The following is an 18,839-nucleotide window of genomic DNA, read 5'->3' on the forward strand; positions in this document are numbered from 1 at the left end:
AGTAGGCAGTCCTATAAGTAAATTGGACCTAAGCCATGCAAAGCTGTATACACCACTGTAAACATGACTTAGGATTTTCAGTGTAATTTTTCAATGTAACTCACTGAAGACAGGTCTTCTTTTCAGGCATGGATACATCTTATTTATAATAATGAATAATGAAAGGCTCTCCTGAGGCTTTCTAGAGAGTGTTGAAGGACCTCAAGACTATAAATCTATTCCTTACTTTACTTTACTGAATGGCAATCCCACAAAGGATATATAGATCTTCTAAATCCTGAAGTCCTTCTTGGTCTAAGAGCCTGGAAGGCAAGACAGTATCATTATGGACAATCGTAAGAGTCCCTTCCCAAAATAACAGGACCCTACCTCTCATACCAAAAAACTGGCTGACAGTAAGTGGACCCAAAAGGGCCTCCACCATTTCCTGCTAGATCTTAATATATCACCTACAGCAATTGTTGCTCATTACTCAAACAGTGACCAGACATGGGCTCCCATTGGCAGTGAGGTAGGGGTGGGGCAAGACGCAAAACATATGTCATGGCATTATGATGCAACTATTATGAGTTTAGGTACTGTATTTGCCTAAGATGTCAAGTTGCAAAATATAAGAGTGGGATTCCAGTCATCTCATGATCACATGCAAGTCATCAGTTTGCTTGCAGATGCTCATGATCCCAGAGTGCCAGTTTCTCGGGAAGAGAGATCAAAGTTCTCCTTCTCAACATCTTCCAATCATTTCTTAATTCATGTTCTTACCATTTAATCCTCTTACATTCCAAGCTGAAATCTTCCATAAACCTCAGTCATCTTCACAGGTGCCCACAGATAGCAACCACCTCTAGCTATCACTGCTTTGGTCAATTAAGGCTTTCATAACACACTTTTAGTAAGATAGAGGAGTAGAGTCGGCTGCCAGCCTTAGTTGCGAGTATATCTCATGAAGCATTTCATACTAACAGCAAGGGCAGCACTGGTCAGTTTTGACACATTTTGGTAGTATGCTACAAGGGCAATCATAGCCCAGTTTTATCGCTGTTCTATGCAACCTAGGATTTCAAATCAAGTTATTACTACGCAAGCCAACTTTTGCCTGTATCCCACTAAGCAGGATACAGGAATGTATTAAAACACTCAGGACGAAATTAAATGTAAATAAGTTTAAATTTTAATATAATCAACATAATTTGTTCTTTTTGCATTTCATATATAGTGGAACCTCGGGTTACAAACGCTTCTGTTCACGAACTTTTCGGGTAACGACCAGCTCCGGCCGCAAAATTTTGCTTCGGTTCGCAAACTCTGCCTCGGGTAACGAACAGGACCCGCGGCCATTTTCCCTCCCGTGACACAGTTCGCGGCCATTTTCCCGCCCGTGACACGTGTCCGTGGCCATTTTCCCGCCCGACACGTGGTCCGCGGCCATTTTTCCACCCGACACGTGGTCCGCGGCCATTTTTCGCCCCTGACACGTGGTTGTAGGGAGGGGGACTCTCCCTCCAAGCAATAGCCACCTCCCTGTCCTCCATGCCAGAACGGATTAACGGTAATTACATTGAACCTTATGGGAAAATTTGCTTCGGGTCGCGACCAATTCGGGTTGCGACCAGAGTCGCGGAACGAATTAAGTTCGTGAACCGAGGTTCCACTGTATTCCCTTATACCTTATTAAAAATTACCAACAGTGACAAGTTTTGGGGGGTTCTGGAAGCCACAATCAAGGTGTGGATGGCCACAAGCAGTCCTAGTACCTCAGATTATTCACCCCACTCTAACAGATCTTCTGCAAAATAATTATTTTCCTTCTGTAGCTCAATAAGCCACTTTTGTTCCCATACAGATGGTCCTCATTTAATGACTAGTTCAGTGACTGTTCAAACTTATGACGGTGCTGAACGAGTGTTGTGACTGGTCCTCGTACTTACAGCTGGTGCAGCATCCTCGCCGTCATGTGATCTAATCTCAGTGCTTGATGCCTGGCTTGCAATTACGATGTCACAGCATCCCACAGTCACGTGGCTGCGATTTGCAACCTCCCCTGCCAGCTTCCCACAAGCAAAGTCAATGGAAGTTGACAAGCAAAGCCAGCAGGAAGTTGGAAGTCGCGGTCATGTGAGGTCCTTGCTTAAGGACCCTTCCATGCTCCTTGCTTAACAGTGGCAACTGGGGACTGCCAGAACTGCCATCAGTAAATGGCGTGGTCATGTGATGTTGTACTTTACAACCGCATCACTAAGCAATGGAAATTCCAGTCCCAATTACCCTCATTAGGCAAGGACTATCTGTATTCTATTCTGCTCGTCTTTTTTAATTTGTCTTTATTATCATTAATATTGATCTTCTCAATTATTTCACAGATACACATATGGGAAGCCTGTTCATGGGACTGTCCATCTCAATTTGACTCGAACCCAATCATATTATTTCTATGAAAGTGAGAGTACAAGAATGTTTGACATTAAGCTTAATTACACAAATCAGGTGAGAATGAGACACCCCAGGATAAAACTGAAAGTGAAGTTGCTAGAGGCACATTGTGCAATGGTGCACTGATTTAACACAGTACATAATCCTCCATACCTTTTGCTTGCTTACTACAGCCATTTTTAATCAAATGGGAAAAAATGTGAAATGTTTAAATATCCCATATATTAATTATGTAAAGAAGTCAAGAGGAGCAGGGAGGACAGCAGGGACCAAGAAAGGTGTCTGTGAACATTTTGGTGCCTCCCCCCAACCCCACCCTTAAATTAGCATTCCAAACTTAAGATCTAGGTAAGGATGCAAGGAAAGAAGGAAGGAAATGCAATTGTCTCTTATCTTTCATTATCAGTCTGTAGTCCTTGATGGATTTTCAAGCAGTCCTCAAGGCTGCAATAAAAACAACAGAGGAAAATGTGGAAAGGCTGAGGCTTCTTTGAGATTTTCACCACATACTGAAGACAGATTTTTTTTTCTGTTTATGGTCTAAAATTGAAATGCAGATTATTTCCCCAATAGTTCAGTGGAAATATAAAAGAACTATTAATACTATATACAGTCTTTGGTCAACCATTTATTTCTAGAATATATATAGGACAACAAGCAACAATTTACATTACATGTACAGGTAGTCCTCAACCTATGACCATTCATTCAGCAACATTCAAAGTTACAACAGTGCGGAACAAATGGTGGTTATGACCAGTTCTTGGAGTTCTGACCATCCCAACACCCCCACGGTCATGTGATCATGATCTGGGCACTTGGCTACCTGTTTGCACTTACAACTGGTTGTCAAGCACCCTGTGATTACATGATCGCCATTTGCAACCTTCCCTGCTGGCTTCCTCAGAAAGTCAATGCGGAAGCCAGCAGGGACGTTTGCAAGTTACTGGGGTAAGTCTCCCACACCCTTGCACCCTCTCCAGCCCTTCTGCACTTGTACCACACCAGCCACTCGCGCACCCCCACAGACACCCTCCCCAACCTGCACGGCGACCCCTTGGCGCCTCTTGTGCACCCCCACACACCTTCCCCAACCAGTGCGGTGCCTCTTGTGCACCTCTATGAACCCTCGGGCAGTCTCCCCGACCTTCCCCCACACCCCCTCACTTCCTCCCCCACCCAGCAGCAGCCACTTGGGGACTTGCAACTTTCTGCTGGCTTCCCCACTGACTTTGGTTGTGGGAAGCCGGCAGGAAGTTGCCTCACCTAACAACCATGGGATTCAGTTAACAACGGCAACCGGGCCTGCAGGGACTGCCATCATTAAATGATGTGGTCATGCTTTATGACCGCATAGCTTAGTGACAGAAATTCTGGTCCCAATTGTTGTCGTAAATCGAGGACTATCTGTACAGTTGTATCAGAGGACAGAGCTTTCCAGAACCACTGGAAACAACACTGTGGGTAATTAGCATAGACAGTCCCAAAGGTTATTTCAGTTTTAACCCTTTTATCTATTTTTTTTTTTTTTTTTGGTGTCTTCAAGTCAATGTTGACTCCTGTCTAGACAAGTTTCTGCAGTTTTCTTGGAAGATTTCGAAAGTGGTTTGCACTTGCCTTCTTCCTAGGACTGAGAGAGAGTGACTAGCCCAAGGTCACCCAGCTGGCTTCAGGCCAAAGGCAGGACTGGAACTTACAGTCTCCCAGTTTCTAACCAATACACCAAAATCTAAATAGCAGTAGCAGAATAGAGATGGAAAGCAGGACACCAGGTGATTCCTCCTGCATTCAGCACCATCAAAGAAACAATTTGGTGGACAAGGATGCAGGAAAAACGAAGGATTAGCATACTTGTGCAGGAAGGAGTGTGCTGAGTAATACCTTTTATAAGCCAACAATGCCTGAGGCCATATGAAGCAGAAGGTACAACACCACTACATACACCCACACAAATACTCACATACAGTATACCAGTCCATTTTGATCACTACTTGGGGAGTGATCCTAGGGAGATTTCCTTTTCCCATCACCAATACTTCAAATAGAAGTGTTCTGTAAGAATGTCTGAGAATGGGTGGGAAGAATTCTGACTTTGTAGATGCCTAAATGACAGGTTCTTTTTGACTAATGCATAAAGTCCAGCAGATTTTGCACTTCTCCAGATGCTGCAGTGCAGTTCAAACACATCAAATATGTATCTAAAGCCATATTTTGAAAGCAAAATGCATTAAAAAGCACACTTTACAAACAGATATAAATTTAAGCATGCTGTAAAAATACTATGTAAAGGAGCTGCTCAGGAGGAATTTTTAAAAATAGAATAATATGGAAACACAATGGTATGGCATTATCCCTAAAAAATCAGACCAGAACTAGGCAGCTGTCCATCTTCAAAATTCTGCTCATAGAAGTCAGTTAACCTTTCGATGGTCCTTGAGTGCCATCCAGTTTATGAGATTCATTTTAAATGTATATCTCCATGGATTTGAGCAGAACCATCATCACTGTGTTTGACATGTGTCAATTTTGTCCTATAAAAGAAATAAAAAGCTTTGCTTCCATGAGCAAAAGAAAGTCACTGAATACTGAAAAAAAAGCAATACTAAGAAGAGCTTCCAATCAGAGGAAGAGCTCCTGAAGTCATCGCAACAACGATACCATGTGACAGAAAGCTCTCTTGTTTGAATGCAATACCTAAAGAATTTTTGTTAATATAGATTTTCTTCTTTATCCCCAGACGGACAAGACTGGATATGCTTCATTTACTATTAACACAACAGATATTAAACTACTTCAAAAAGGTTACGCCAGTACTATTGAGCTTTCTGCAGAATTGGAAGAGGAAGGAACAGGTACAAGGAAAGAAATGGGAAATTCAAGGTTATATCTGGACACATTAATTTAACTCAATATTCTCATTTGTTCTAAAACGTATTTTAAAAAACGTATTTTCCAACATTGGATTGTGTTCTTTTAAGCCACTTTGTACTCTTCCAAATAACCTGTGCATATTCAGAGATACTACAGTACAGGCCCATAATTGATGCAAAGGAAATGTCACCACCACAGGCACCGGCCAGGAGACACATCCGCCTCCACCAGGGCCGACTCTAGACATTTTGGCGCCCTAAGCAAAGTAATCCAACTCTGGCGCCCCACGTGGTTTGGTTCATCTCCCGATTTTGCTAGGCGTTCCAAAAAGGTGCTCTCTGGTTCCTTTTTTCCTTTTCCCCACCAATGAACCAGAATCTCCAGCTTTCATTTAAACAACAAACCCCTTATGGAAGCAGAGGTATAAGCAACATGTAGTTTGTTTATGGATTCATTATTAAATTTATATGCCACCCATCTCGTGATTGGATCCCCACCTCTCCGGCGGGACGCCTTCTTGCTGCTCAAGGGATACCATGCCTAGTCCATCGCTGCTCCTTAGGTTAGGTGCTTCAGTTCCAGATCTTTTGCGGCCTGGGAAAGCACGCCCTCCGAATGCAGCCGGGCCCCCAGCCGGCCTTCTCTGCCCTCCGCAAGTGATTAGAAGGCACGGCGCCTGCACGAAGTTCCTTCCTCCGCCCGGCGAAAGTGGCGGGGTGAGCTCCTTGCAGACTGATATGACTCCGCAGTCCTGCTTTCAACTGTACCAGAAAAGGGGGGAGTCTTGCTCTAATTTATGCAAGCCAGTATTACAAACAGGGTTAATATGAGCAGCGTCTGACGTCCTGAAGGAAAGACACCTCTCTCACTTTCTGTTCTCAGCAAACTGATAACACTGTAGATGCCCAAATAAAAAGAAGCGAAGTAGCTTGCTTCACGCCCCGCCCTCCCCCCGCAACACCACTATGATTGGTGGGTCATTTCCCGCCAGCCAGTAATGAAGAGAGCAGAGCTGGAGGAATCCTCCAATCAGTTCACACGGCGCGCCTTGCACAGATGACCAATCTCAATGGTGAACCAGGGCGGAGGGCAGCCGGAGCAGAAAGTTTCCCTCCTTCTTAATTTTTTGCCGGCTGAAGGATGGGGAGTGAGCGCGTAAACTCAGCCGTGGGAAAGGCCCTGGCTGAAGCTGAGGGAATAAATAGCCGGTGAGACCAGATCAATGGGAAATGAAATGTCGAAGGTGCAGTTAGATATCTGCTCTGTTTTTTTTTCTTTTTCTAATGCTCTTTTCCAAGGCTGTTAATGAGCCAGAATGTAATCTGTCTCTGCAGGAGTGAAAATCTTAGGAAATAGCTTTATCTCAGTGGTCACCAGAGCAGTTCAAATAACGTTCCTCAACCTCAATCCATTCTTCAAGCATGGATTTCCATATACTGGAAAGGTTAGTCAAATACAACTTTCTTTGGATAACATCCTTGTAAACTTGCTCCGTATGCCACAGGAGAACAGTGTTTTCAGTGCCCCACAGGCTGCCATTTCAGATGTGAGGGGCTGGGGAAGAAAAGGCATTTCCAATAATATTTCAGGGCTAACTTTTAGGTATATTCAAGATTGGGTTACAACAAATTTCTGTTTTAAGGGTATTTGTTTTTAGATATGTTATTTTTCATAATTTTTGCTGCTTTTAAGTGGAATTTATTAAATACATTTTTTTCCAAAATGAAAGAGATTGGTGCTGTTGGCATGTTATTTTCTACCTAGAATGCAGATTGGTTTAATGGTATGGACTCATAGTAGTAGAGATACTGTTTTGGCCAGAAATTGATTGTAAACTCTTAAAAGACAGGATTTAAATCTGCTTTATAACCTGAACATGGTATCTTTTAATAATCTAGTATTTTCTTTACATCTATAGAGATCCTAGAACGATGCTCCATGAATTCCATACAATTTCTTAACTATCATTAGAACAATAATAGGGCATTTTATTCCTGTAGATGAAATGTGCTGTCAATGATGTACCCTTAAAGAATCAGACTGTGTACCTTACTCTTGATGTTGATAATGTGGAAACTCATATTTCATACATCACTGATGAAAATGGGGAAGTTCATTTCACCTTGGACACAAAAAAATGGAAAAACAGTCCAGTTGCTTTACGGGTAAGTAGTAGTTCTCTCCTCTCCCTCCCTCCCTCCCTCCCTCCAACACACACACAGCTACAGCTTCTGGAATCACTCTTAGATGCCAGGAGCACCAGGGGAGGAAGAGAAGCTGTACACAGTGGAAGAAGTTCTCATTTTACATGCAGAAAATCTCTGCATGTTTGGATCCAGGATACATTTTTACTCTAGGAAGTACTACATGGAGCCATAGACTAGTTTTTGACTCTTTAGCTGTTCCTGACCTATACTATGCTTTTTTCTTTTTTTTTTACAGGGTAGGTATTCCCTCTTAAATGCAACTCAAGATGATGTCAGTATGGTATTTAATGACGCTTTTGTCTGGCTGAAGCCCTTCTACTCAGAGAGTAACAGTTTTCTTGAGATTCAGCATGTGGAGGGAGAACTGCCCTGTGGAAAGGATCAGGAAGTACTGGTGGATTATATCCTTGACCGGAAGGAGCTGGGCCCCGAGGCCGACCACGTAGATTTCTATTACTTGGTGAGCATAACCATTTGTGAAAAGTGCAACAGGGTGTGAGAGTAGAACATATATATTGTCAACTAAAGGTAAAGAATCCCTTTGACTCTTGTTGACTACATCAACAAGTTTATCAGAAGAAAGATCTGTTGCCTTATTTATATCTTCCTTCCAGTCTAAATCCCCCAAAAGTTTACATCCCTGTTAAGCTATAAACCTTCTAATGCAAAGTTTACAAGTCTAGATTTTACTTTCCTACATTCTTTTGGAATGTCTAGTTTTCTGCAGAATTCTGTTCCTCTGGTAACAAGCCTGTCAGCAGCATCCACAGAGGAGGACAAGGGAGGGGCAGAACGATGAACACAGAGTTGCATTGCCTTCATGTAAGCCTCACACCTTTTATACATGCATCATGACATTGTATGCATGTACAAAAGGCAGAGCTTGCAGCATCATTTTGTTGAAGGAAGCAAGGATGCCAGTGAAGCCTGATATATATCCATTATGGCTTAATATGTGCTAAATAAGCCCCTGTGGTATTTTTAGTAAGCGATAGCTTAGTGTGATCCATGAACTTGGCCACTTTTTCTCTGCAGGTTGTATCAGAAGGAAATATTGTCTCCAGTGGACAGCAACGAGTACCAGTTGGCCTGGAAGAGAGTAAGTGAGGGAAAATCTATGGGGAAACAAAGAGTGACATGGTCACACAGCATTCAGCATAACCCTGTTCTTTCAGAAAAGCACTAGACTCATGTTCGGAAATAGCCCAACAGGTAACAGGTGTGGAAGATGGATTGTGAGGAGCATTAAGAGAGTTCCCTTCCATTTCATTTCAGGCACCCCCTTAGCATTTGTCATTTAATAATCAGGCAGCTGGACAGGTACCTAAATCCAGTATTCAAAGCATCAGTCTCCATTTGCCCAACCCTGCCCTTCCATTAAGTAGAGTGGTTGCTTGTTGTTTTTCCCATTAACAGGTAACACTTGGTGGGAAGGGAAAAGAGGCTGGGGAAATCCATCCTATCCCATCCCATTTATTCACCCACAGTAAAGAGGGAACAGAAGACATGATAAAGGCAAAATAGGATCAATAATGGGGCAGCACAATTTATGCCATTATATTTTCCTGCCAGTTCAAGAACTTATGGATAGTACTTTAATTTGGCCATTTGGAAGAGCCCCAACTTCCTTCTTCACTGTCAGATCACTGCATTCTTCTGTATATGTAGAAAGGAGCAGTCCCTTTTTCTGTCCATAAGGAGGAACCTAGAGTAAACTAGCCATGAAGAAAGAGACTACAGACAGAAGAAATTGATTATTTCATTGTGGCGTAAGAAAGGAAGAATGGTTCCACCCTAGTCTTGAGACTTGGAAGAAGTCTCAGGGGCAGAACATTCCCTGTGCTTGCTGTACTATATCAGCTTTATTTCTATTTAGCAGAAATTATTTACCCATTGTATGGACTTAAATCCTCTCCCTCTCACCCTTTCTTTGCCCTGACCCAGCACTCAAAGGCACCTTCTCCCTCACCCTCACCACCAGTTCTGACCTGGCACCCACTGCCAGGCTTCTGCTGTTTACAGTCTTCACTGACGGCGAGGTGGCAGCTGACGTTGATACGTTCAAAATAAACAAGTGCTTCAAGCATAAGGTTAGTGTAGATTTCTTAGGACAGCAAACAGCACATGGGAGAGAGAGCAACCATGTACTTTGCAAATCAATGTCTGGAACTAGATAAGCTGAAGTTGATATGATACAGTCATTGCTACTCACATATGCAGTCATTTTTCAGATACATCTCTGGTTGAACTGATTTTCATTTTTTTAAAAACCCAAGAGCCCTGTGTAATAATAAATTGAGGTGCATAAAAGGAATAATAGTGTACACCTCTAAAAATTCATTTGTTATAAGATCCTCATAAAATCACCTTAAAACTTATATTTAACTCTACCTAATGTTTCCTGCCCCCTCACGTCCTGCTCTGTGCCTCATCATGGCAAGAAGAGGGGGTGTTCCTGGGAGGCATGAGCAAAGAACATCAGTGTGCCTAAGAGTATATAACCCCAGCAGGGTCACCCCACAGCATGAAGGTCATCCCAGCTGCCCAGCTAAAGCAAACAAGAACTTGTATTGGGCAGCAGCAATATGGGAAGATGCTGGAGGTAGGTGATCACTTTAGTGAGAATGGGAAACACATCATTTCATACTGTGGGGGAGAAGGAAATGTACTTTCCTGTACTTTACCAAGAAAACCATTTGGCTGACAGTATAGAGTGCCAGATGATGGATCCTTCAGGTTGGATGGCCCTCAACATGGTACTGAGGAAGGGCTGAGGATCTTTTGGAGTACTAGTGGTGGTTATAATGCAGCAAGATTAAAGCCTTTGGGATGTCTTGTTGCTGATGGTGCCATGCAAGAAAAAAATCTAAAGCTGCAGAGATAGAATTACAAGTGTGTACATGAAACATAAGAAGCCTGAACAATGGCAAACCTCAACACAGTGGAGGATTAAATGAATCAGCTACATATTGACAGGCATCAGTGAATTGGAATGGATACTTTCAGTCAGAAGATTGTTATCTACTATTTAAGATACAAAAAAAACAAAAGAGAAAAGCATTGCTTTCAAAATCAGTATTTGACAATGCAGTCAGTAACAGAATAATACCAATTATGTGTTGTCGGACATATCTGTTCCATGTTTTGGGTTTGATTTTGGGAAGACCAGTGCTTTCTAGGTGTGGCATGACTGCTTCTGCTATGCACCCTGAGATGGGGATCCCATAGATGTTCTGTGACTTGTTGGTATATGCAGTTGTTAATTTGGAAGTAGGTAGAGAAGGTTTAATAGTTCCATAAGGTTGGGAATCAAGATTTTGGTGTATTTTTTCATGTTTTGTTCTTGTGTAGCAAGAACTCTTGAGAATACTATGGATAGCCAAGAAAACAAGCAAATGGATCATAGAACAAATCAACCCAGAATCCTCACTTGAGACTGAAATGACCAGGCTATTTTGGCTATTTTATGTGAAGTCCCATTTACTTTGAGAAGTCTATAATACTGGGAAAGAGGAAAGGAAAGAGGATGACCAACAGCACGGTGGATGAATTTGGTAACAGCAGTGATGAGTACACCATTAGAAGATCATAAGGGCAAGGGTGGGGATAGATAATTCCAGAGACGTTTATCTATGGAGTCGCTAAAATTAGCACCAATTTGATGGCATGCAATCAGTCAGTCAAAAAAGTCTTTCTGATTACTTTCCAAACAGCTTTGGAACCATCAAAGGGATGGAGAGATACTAGCTTTTCATACTAGTGTCATAGTGGTATGCTATTGCTGCTCAGTATGTTATGAGTTTGTTAACAAATAATGAAATGAAAATACAGGATATATATTGCGTGCATTCCAGTAGACTGCATATAGGAAGTGGTATATGGACATAGTAGAACCAGGATGGCTTCAAGGATAGAAAGGTGTGGGAAGATACAGCACACACTATTTGTGTGAAATAGTGGGTTTTTTTCTTATGCAGTAACTTCTTTGGCTTACCACTGTATTTCTTACCCCATTTCTGCACAGTGCATAACATTGCTTGCTCCAAAAGAGTGTAGCATAATGGGTCTGCGTGTATGTAATTGCATCTTCTCCACATCTTAGCTACAACATGTGGTGGAGAGAAAAGTGGAGAGTTATCAAAACCATCCCGCCTCCCCTCCGTTTCTGCTGCCTGACCAGCTTCATGGTGGTATGCACGGGCTGCCCCTGCTGCTTTTTCCCATAGTTTGTTCCTTCTCCAAGCAGCTCTTTACTATTTCCATGGAAGACAAAAAAGAACACAAGGGGTACCAGTTGGAAAATGCCTGAGCCTGGTAAAGGAGGGGCCTTAAAAAGGCATAATGGAGGGATATGTACAGTGGGGCAAAAAAGTATTTAGTCAGCCACCAATTGTGCAAGTTCTCCCACTTAAAAAGATGAGAGAGGCCTGTAATTTCCATCATAGGTATACCTCAACTATGAGAGACAAAATGGGGAAAAAAATCCAGAAAATCACATTGTCTGATTTTTAAAGAATTTATTTGCAAATCATGGTGGAAAATAAGTATTTGGTCAATATCAGAAGTTCATCTCAATACTTTCTTATAAATCTTTGTTGGCAATGACAGAGGTTAAACGTTTTCTGTAAGTCTTCACAAGGTTTTCACACACTGTTGCTGGTATTTTGGCTCATTCCTCCATGCAGATCTCCTCTAGAGCAGTGATGTTTTGGGGCTGTCACTGGGCAACACGGACTTTCAACTCCCTCCAAAGGTTTTCCATGGGGTTGAGATCTGGAGACTGGCTAGGCCACTCCAGGACCTTGAAATGCTTCTTACGAAGCCACTCCTTCATTGCCCGGGCAGTGTGTTTGGGATCATTGTCATGCTGAAAGACCCAGCCACGTTTCATCTTCAATGCCCTTGCTGATGGAAGGAAGTGTTCACTCAAAATCTCACGATACATGGCCCCATTCATTCTTTCCTTTACATGGATCAGTTGTCCTGGTCCCTTTGCAGAAAAACAGCCCCAAAGCATGATGTTTCCACCCCCATGCTTCACAGTAGGTATGGTGTTCTTTGGATGCAACTCAGCATTCTCTCTCCTCCAAACACGACAAGTTGAGTTTAGACCAAAACGTTCTACTTAGGTTTCATCTGACCATATGGCATTCTCCCAATCCTCTTCTGGATCATCCAAATGCTTTCTAGCAAACTTCAGACAGGCCCAGACATGTACTGGCTTAAGTAGGGGGACACATCTGGCACTGCAGGATTTGAGTCCCTGGCGGCGTAGTGTGTTACTGATGGTAGCCTTTGTTACTTTGGTCCCAGCTCTCTGCAGGTCATTCACTAGGTCCCCCCATGTAGTTCTGGGATTTTTGCTCACCGTTCTTGTGATCATTTTGACCCCACGGGGTGAGATCTTGCATGGAGCCCCAGATCGAGGGAGATTATCAGTGGTCTTGTATGTCTTCCATTTTCTAATTATTGCTCCCACAGTTGATTTCTTCACACCAAGCTGCTTGCCTATTGCAGATTCAGTCTTCCCAGCCTGGTGCAGGTCTACAATTTTGTTTCTGGTGTCCTTCAACAGCTCTTTGACCTTGGCCATAGTGGAGTTTGGAGTGTGACTGTTTGAGGTTGTGGACAGGTGTCTTTTATACTGATAACAAGGTCAAACAGGTGCCATTACTACAGGTAACGAGTGGAGGACAGAGGAGCCTCTTAAAGAAGTAGTTACAGGTCTGTGAGAGCCAGACATCTTGCTTGTTTGTAGGTGACCAAATACTTATTTTCCACCATGATTTGCAAATAAATTCTTTAAAAATCAGACAATGTGATTTTCTGGATTTTTTTCCCCATTTTGTTTCTCATAGTTGAGGTATACCTATGATGAAAATTACAGGCCTCTCTCATCTTTTTAAGTGGGAGAACTTGCACAATTGGTGGCTGACTAAATACTTTTTTGCCCCACTGTAAATTGGCAGACTGAACTGATTATTTCTCACTTCTCCAGCTAAGCATATACCAGGCCAAACTAACCATTTTCAACAGACTTTTCTGACTTGCTAAAGAGGAGGGGAAATACTTCTCAAATTCACTTTCCCTTTTATTCTTTCCAACCCAACTTAATGTTGAATAATTATAATAATTATAATAATAATTATAATACTTATTATAATGAATAATAACATAATTAAAGAAATAACGTAAAGGGGCTCAGGGCTCTGTCTGACTATCTGACTTCCCGAGCAGGACAGAATAGGACAGAATTAGTGTGGTGGGAGAAGATGGAATTTGGTAGAATTCTTCCACCAAAGAAAGGTGGAATTTGAAAATGGGCTGGATCTGTTTGTGAGCTGTGAAAAAAAAAAACACACCAGATTCCTTCAGTTGGGCACCAATCTGGGAGAAACAATTGGGCACCAGCTTGGAATGCTGCTGACTGCTCTGCTCTCAGACCCCAGTCACATGATCCAAAGCAGCTCTTACAGTATTAAAGAATTGGAAAAGATTTCAGTCACCAGGGTCAGTGTGCTTTCCTTACCTTGTTTGAAAAACAAAAAGGGTGGTGACTGTTTTGTTTCTCTGGAGTTTCATCTGTGGGATTACCCACCACTAAGCACATCATAGGTCCCTCCTTTGCACCCAGTGAAATAACTGCTTTAGTCAGGTCACACTTAAATAAAGAAAAAAAATGAATAACACAAATTCTCTTTCTCTGGTGTCGTAAATTGTTCATCATTTTTGCAGGTTTCCTTGTGAAAACATATCTCTTATATCCCCATCCATAGGTGACATTGGGCTTCTCTGAACAGGAAGAGCTTCCAGGGTCAAAGGTCAATCTGCACATAGAAGCTGCCCCTGGTGCTTTGTGCTCTGTCCGTGCTGCAGACAAGAGCGTTCTCTTGCAGACGAACCAAACTCTGACACCAGATTCGGTAAGGAAATACTGCCCTCCCCACTGCTGTGGTCAGTGAATTCTTCATCTGTTCCTTTCCCCATGAATGCACAAGCAGTAAAAACCAGGCTATGTGTGCAAACTAAAGTAAATGAAATTGTAAGCAGCTTGAGATAACTGATTTTCATAACTAGAGGCAGCTCTGCTGATAAAGATCACAAGGAAAGTGATAGTATTGTTGCACTTTTCAACATGTCTTTGCACATATGGTTGGTGCATTTTGAAATATCTTTACTGCTGTAAAGGTTAGGATCTTAATTTCTAAAATGAAGACATAAATTTCAAAGTAGCTGAGTTGTGTGGCTGGAACAGTGTACAGCATTTTTCCTAAGTTCTACAGGTTCTTGATCAGATATCTAGGGATTCTTCGATGTGGAAGCAGATTTATGGGTGGGTAGTCCTGCTTTGAAGCTTTGATGAGATTGCCATTTAATTCTGAATCACTTGCTGATGTTAGCAAGGGATAGATTTCTGTGCATATTGTGGTTATGTTTCAAGAACACTGCTAACGGTGACAACTTTGTTCTGGTTTGCTTAGCTTGTGCCAATACTCTTTGCTTACAGGTATATGACTCTGCTTACCCTTACCTTGAAGCCATGACTCCAAGAGGATTTCACTATCATTTGGAAGATTTTGAGCCCTATCCTTGTCTTCCTTCAGAGAGTAAAAGGCAAAAGCGGTATTTGATAGCTCCCTGGTTTCAAAGTCAGGCTGATGTTTATAGTCTGTTCAAGGTGAGTGACATCTGCACTGAAAAAAGCTTCCTCCAAAACCTGTTCTGCTCTGTTACGGCATTGACTGGAGTTCCTTGGGTAGGACACATTAATGATTCTTAATTGTGAAGTAAATCACAAGATCATGTTTAAAAAGAAGATGAAACTGTAGAAAAATTAGGTTGTGGGGGTTATGGAAAGGCAATTCAGTATTTAGGAAAAAAAAGTTCCCCTGCTCATCAGCATAAACCATATAATGGAAACTTCCCAGAAGTGGCCATTGACAGCTCTATGTTTCTATGAAATTCCTCCAATCTCATCTATGGACTCTTCCCCGTGGCTCAGTTAGTGCTCTCTACTCACCTATGAACCAGCAGAAAAGCCAACTGGCTTATAGATATGGCTATCCCCATTGCCCATCACAATTGCTCTGCCCTGGCTTACAGCTGGAGGACAGTGTCCTCATTTGTCTTGCAGGGAAAGTTGTGCTCTTCACTTGAATATCACCAGCCAGCAGGAAACCTTCCACCAAGTACAGAACTGCTGCTGTCAGTGATGGTTTGGACCTGTGGGTTTAGAAGTCTGTTGGAACTTGCCTTCCCATCGTCTGTCAACTCTCCCAGCCTGGGAATCAGGATGAGAGGAGTCACATGTCAGGCCTTCAGTCCCTTTGGTCTCTTAATACATAGGATTGAAGATCTGAGGCTTACCCTATTTGCCCATCTCCTCTCCCTGCCTGAGGATCAGCTGTTGGGCTGGGAGACATGGAAGAAGAGGATGAGCTGACTCAAAGAATTGACAGATGTGCATGGAGGGGTTGCACAGTGCAGCAGCAGAGTCCTTCTGGCTTCACAGCACAGCCACCCCCAACACAGCACCTGCTCCCTGGGCAATTTGCCACTTAGCTCTCTCTCACCTGAGCTCAAAAGTAACAACAAAACTGACAGACACAAAGAAGGGGAATTGAATGAGCCAGCTACTTCACAGCACATTCAGCTGTCAGGCTATTCTTAACTTATGTGGTGAAGCAGAGGGAAGGGGGATAGTCTGTACCAGCCTAAAAGGGCCATGAAGTGCTGGACTGATCCTAGGGGCCATCTGACTGGGATGCCAAAAGAATGATCGATGGAGTGTCTCAAATGGTGCTCATGGTAAAACTGATGCAGTTTGTTGCCTGTTTAAGGAAGAAAGTGCTATTGTAACGCTAGAAGCTGCTTCTGATTTGTGCTATGGGCAAGATGAAGATGACTTTGTGGTGAGGTTGCCAAGCATGTAAGTGCTGTGGTTAGATGCAAGTGGGGAAAGGCTTTGTGTGCATAGATATTTGGATGTATTCATTGAATAGGGACCACAAGAATAGATTGTAGCAATGGAGTGTTAATTCTGAAATCATTCAAATATGGTGGCTCTAAAATGAGAAAAGGAAGGCAAAAAAACAGCTTACCATAACAGGTTCTGCAAATGGAGCTTCATGTAATTTATTGTGTAAGTCTTCCCATATGTTGGCTTATATGTGATGAGCCTCTTATAACTCAAAGTGGAAAGTGTTTACACATTGTGGTTTATCTGCATTTTTACAGTGAAGTAATCTGAAGTCACCTCTTACAATGGTGCAGGTAGACCTGGACCTCGGGCTGAAGTCCAAGATTTCACAGCCTAGGAGTCTCCAAAAAAGGTTATTCAGATAGCTACCAGTGATAGAGGCAGTAGCAAATATTATCCTTTTCTACCACAAAATTGGTAGAAAGTTGTTTATTCCCAAATAAATATCTTTAGTTGCATTAAAGAATAGTCATAATTTTTTTTTATAAGTTCAGTTTGCCAAAATGTTTTTTTCATGCACTTGTTTATTATACAAAGATGTTGAAACAGCTGTAGAGGATGGGATGGGATGGAAGGAAAAGAGTACACAGTGCTGGTTATGTACCTGACAGCTGGCTTAATGTGGATAGCCTTCTAACAACGATGTAGATGGACTTCAGAAGGTTACTGTATGGAGTGGAGTTGAGAGCACTTTGTGATGATTCCCTGCCAGATATGTAAATATTTTTGCTTCCCAAAGGTTGCCTTCTGTTGTATCTCATTTTCAAACTACCCTTCATTTTTCTGTTTTTTTCTTAATGTCTACAGGAGGTGGGTATGAAACTTTTCACCAACACCAGAGTTAAGAAGCCAGTGTCCTGTGAGCTGCACCATTTTGAGAGAAGGGTCAACAGCGTAGGACTCACACTGTACGGTGAGAATCACAGCTATCACGTGGTAATTTTTCTGCTGAAGTGTTTTTAAGGATAGCACAGTGGAAAGGGAGTTGACCAATCCCAGCCACAGCTGCACTAATAGCTAAAAATAGGCAATGCTGTTAAAGTATAGGTGATTTGGCTGAAGCATCAGACCAAGATTAAGCAATATTTGGGGGATGGTGCCAGTATTTGGATTTTGAAAGTATATGGTGGATACTCTCACAAAATGACTGCCATGGGTGGTTAAAGACAGATTGCCTATTCCAAAAATAGCTGCCATGATGACCTTGCTTATTACAAAGCCTCCATTTATCAGAAAGCAAACAAGTGAGGTTCCTTGCCATTTTCAAAGCCACCCAATGTGTTTTTTATTAGGACTATGCAGCTGTTCAGATTTAAACACAAAAAGCTATATACTGTTATAAATACTGTGTTACTGGGACTTTAATAGTAGCTGCAGCACAAAACAAGGAGCCAAACCTGGGAAAATGCAACAAAGGAATTTTGATGCAATATTTGGTTTTTGAAAATGCATATATAAGTAATAAAAATGAAGGGCTGTTTTGACAAAGTATAGCCTGAGCCAGTGTGATATAGTGGTGAAGGTGCTGGCCTAGAATCAAGGAGACTGTGAGTTCTAGTCCCGCCTTAGGCATGAAAGCTGGCTGGGTGGCTTTGGGCCAGTCGCTCTCTCTCAGCCCACTTGCCTCACAGGGTGGTTGTTGCAGAGAAAATAGGAGGAGGAAGGAGTATTAGGTATGTTTGCCACCTTGAGTTATATATAAAAAGGCGGGATAACTAATAATTATACTAATAATAACTTTAAAAAATATTCCAACCACGTGTGCAACCAAGGCCATTAACAATCTAGTGGGCTATGAGTCTTGACTCCTGAGAAAAGAGAGAGTCCTGGTTTAGATAGCTGGGCAGGTACATGAAGAGGTCCTCCTCCCCCATGATGTGGACACACCTGGAAAAGTTTTGAATAGTTTCAGTCCATTATGCGAAAAAAGATACAGCTTCAGGCAGTTAAATGCGTACCCATTTTACCTCTGGGAAAGCATTAAATTTGCGGTTGACAGATTGTCAGTACTTACCCTCTTGTCATTGCCTCTCCCCCACCTCCCCGCAAGCTAAGACTTACATTTTGCATCTACTTACAGGATATGTGATTCACCTTAAAAAAGACTTCCCTGTAGCTGAATCATTAAGCGATAGTAAGCCGCAGGCTCTTGATTTGGCCTCCAAGAAGAAAGAGGAAGCCAAACCTATGCCGCAGGCTCTTGATTTGGCCTCCAAGAAGAAAGAGGAAGCCAAACCTAGAACATACTTTCCAGACACATGGATTTGGAATCTGATCCCTGTTGAGTAAGTCAAAGTCTGCTGGGACAAAATGTCATTTCAGAGGATGAAGTCTTCTGCTTTAGCTGTTAC

The 18,839-nt window shown here is 42.3% G+C and overlaps 1 protein-coding gene across 2 annotated transcripts in view; it reads left to right on the forward strand.

Moving 5' to 3' along the window:
- Window positions 1-18,839, forward strand: part of LOC103063139 (alpha-2-macroglobulin-like protein 1) — a 55,205-nt gene that overhangs the window by 14,134 nt on the left and 22,232 nt on the right. For both annotated transcript variants that reach the window (XM_088137568.1, XM_088137569.1), the window contains exons 9-19: window positions 2,361-2,484; window positions 5,168-5,282; window positions 6,636-6,745; window positions 7,302-7,466; window positions 7,744-7,968; window positions 8,544-8,607; window positions 9,453-9,598; window positions 14,285-14,431; window positions 15,016-15,186; window positions 17,296-17,401; window positions 18,569-18,773. In XM_088137568.1, the coding sequence (XP_087993694.1) occupies window positions 2,361-2,484; window positions 5,168-5,282; window positions 6,636-6,745; window positions 7,302-7,466; window positions 7,744-7,968; window positions 8,544-8,607; window positions 9,453-9,598; window positions 14,285-14,431; window positions 15,016-15,186; window positions 17,296-17,401; window positions 18,569-18,773 (1,578 nt within the window). The remainder of the gene's footprint in view (window positions 1-2,360; window positions 2,485-5,167; window positions 5,283-6,635; window positions 6,746-7,301; window positions 7,467-7,743; window positions 7,969-8,543; window positions 8,608-9,452; window positions 9,599-14,284; window positions 14,432-15,015; window positions 15,187-17,295; window positions 17,402-18,568; window positions 18,774-18,839) is intronic.

The sequence above is a fragment of the Python bivittatus genome, unplaced genomic scaffold, assembly GCF_059951505.1.
Source record: "Python bivittatus isolate LINGU-HERP-01145 unplaced genomic scaffold, Pbiv_v1 ctg000220_np1212, whole genome shotgun sequence".
NCBI classification, from domain to species: Eukaryota; Metazoa; Chordata; class Lepidosauria; order Squamata; family Pythonidae; genus Python; species Python bivittatus.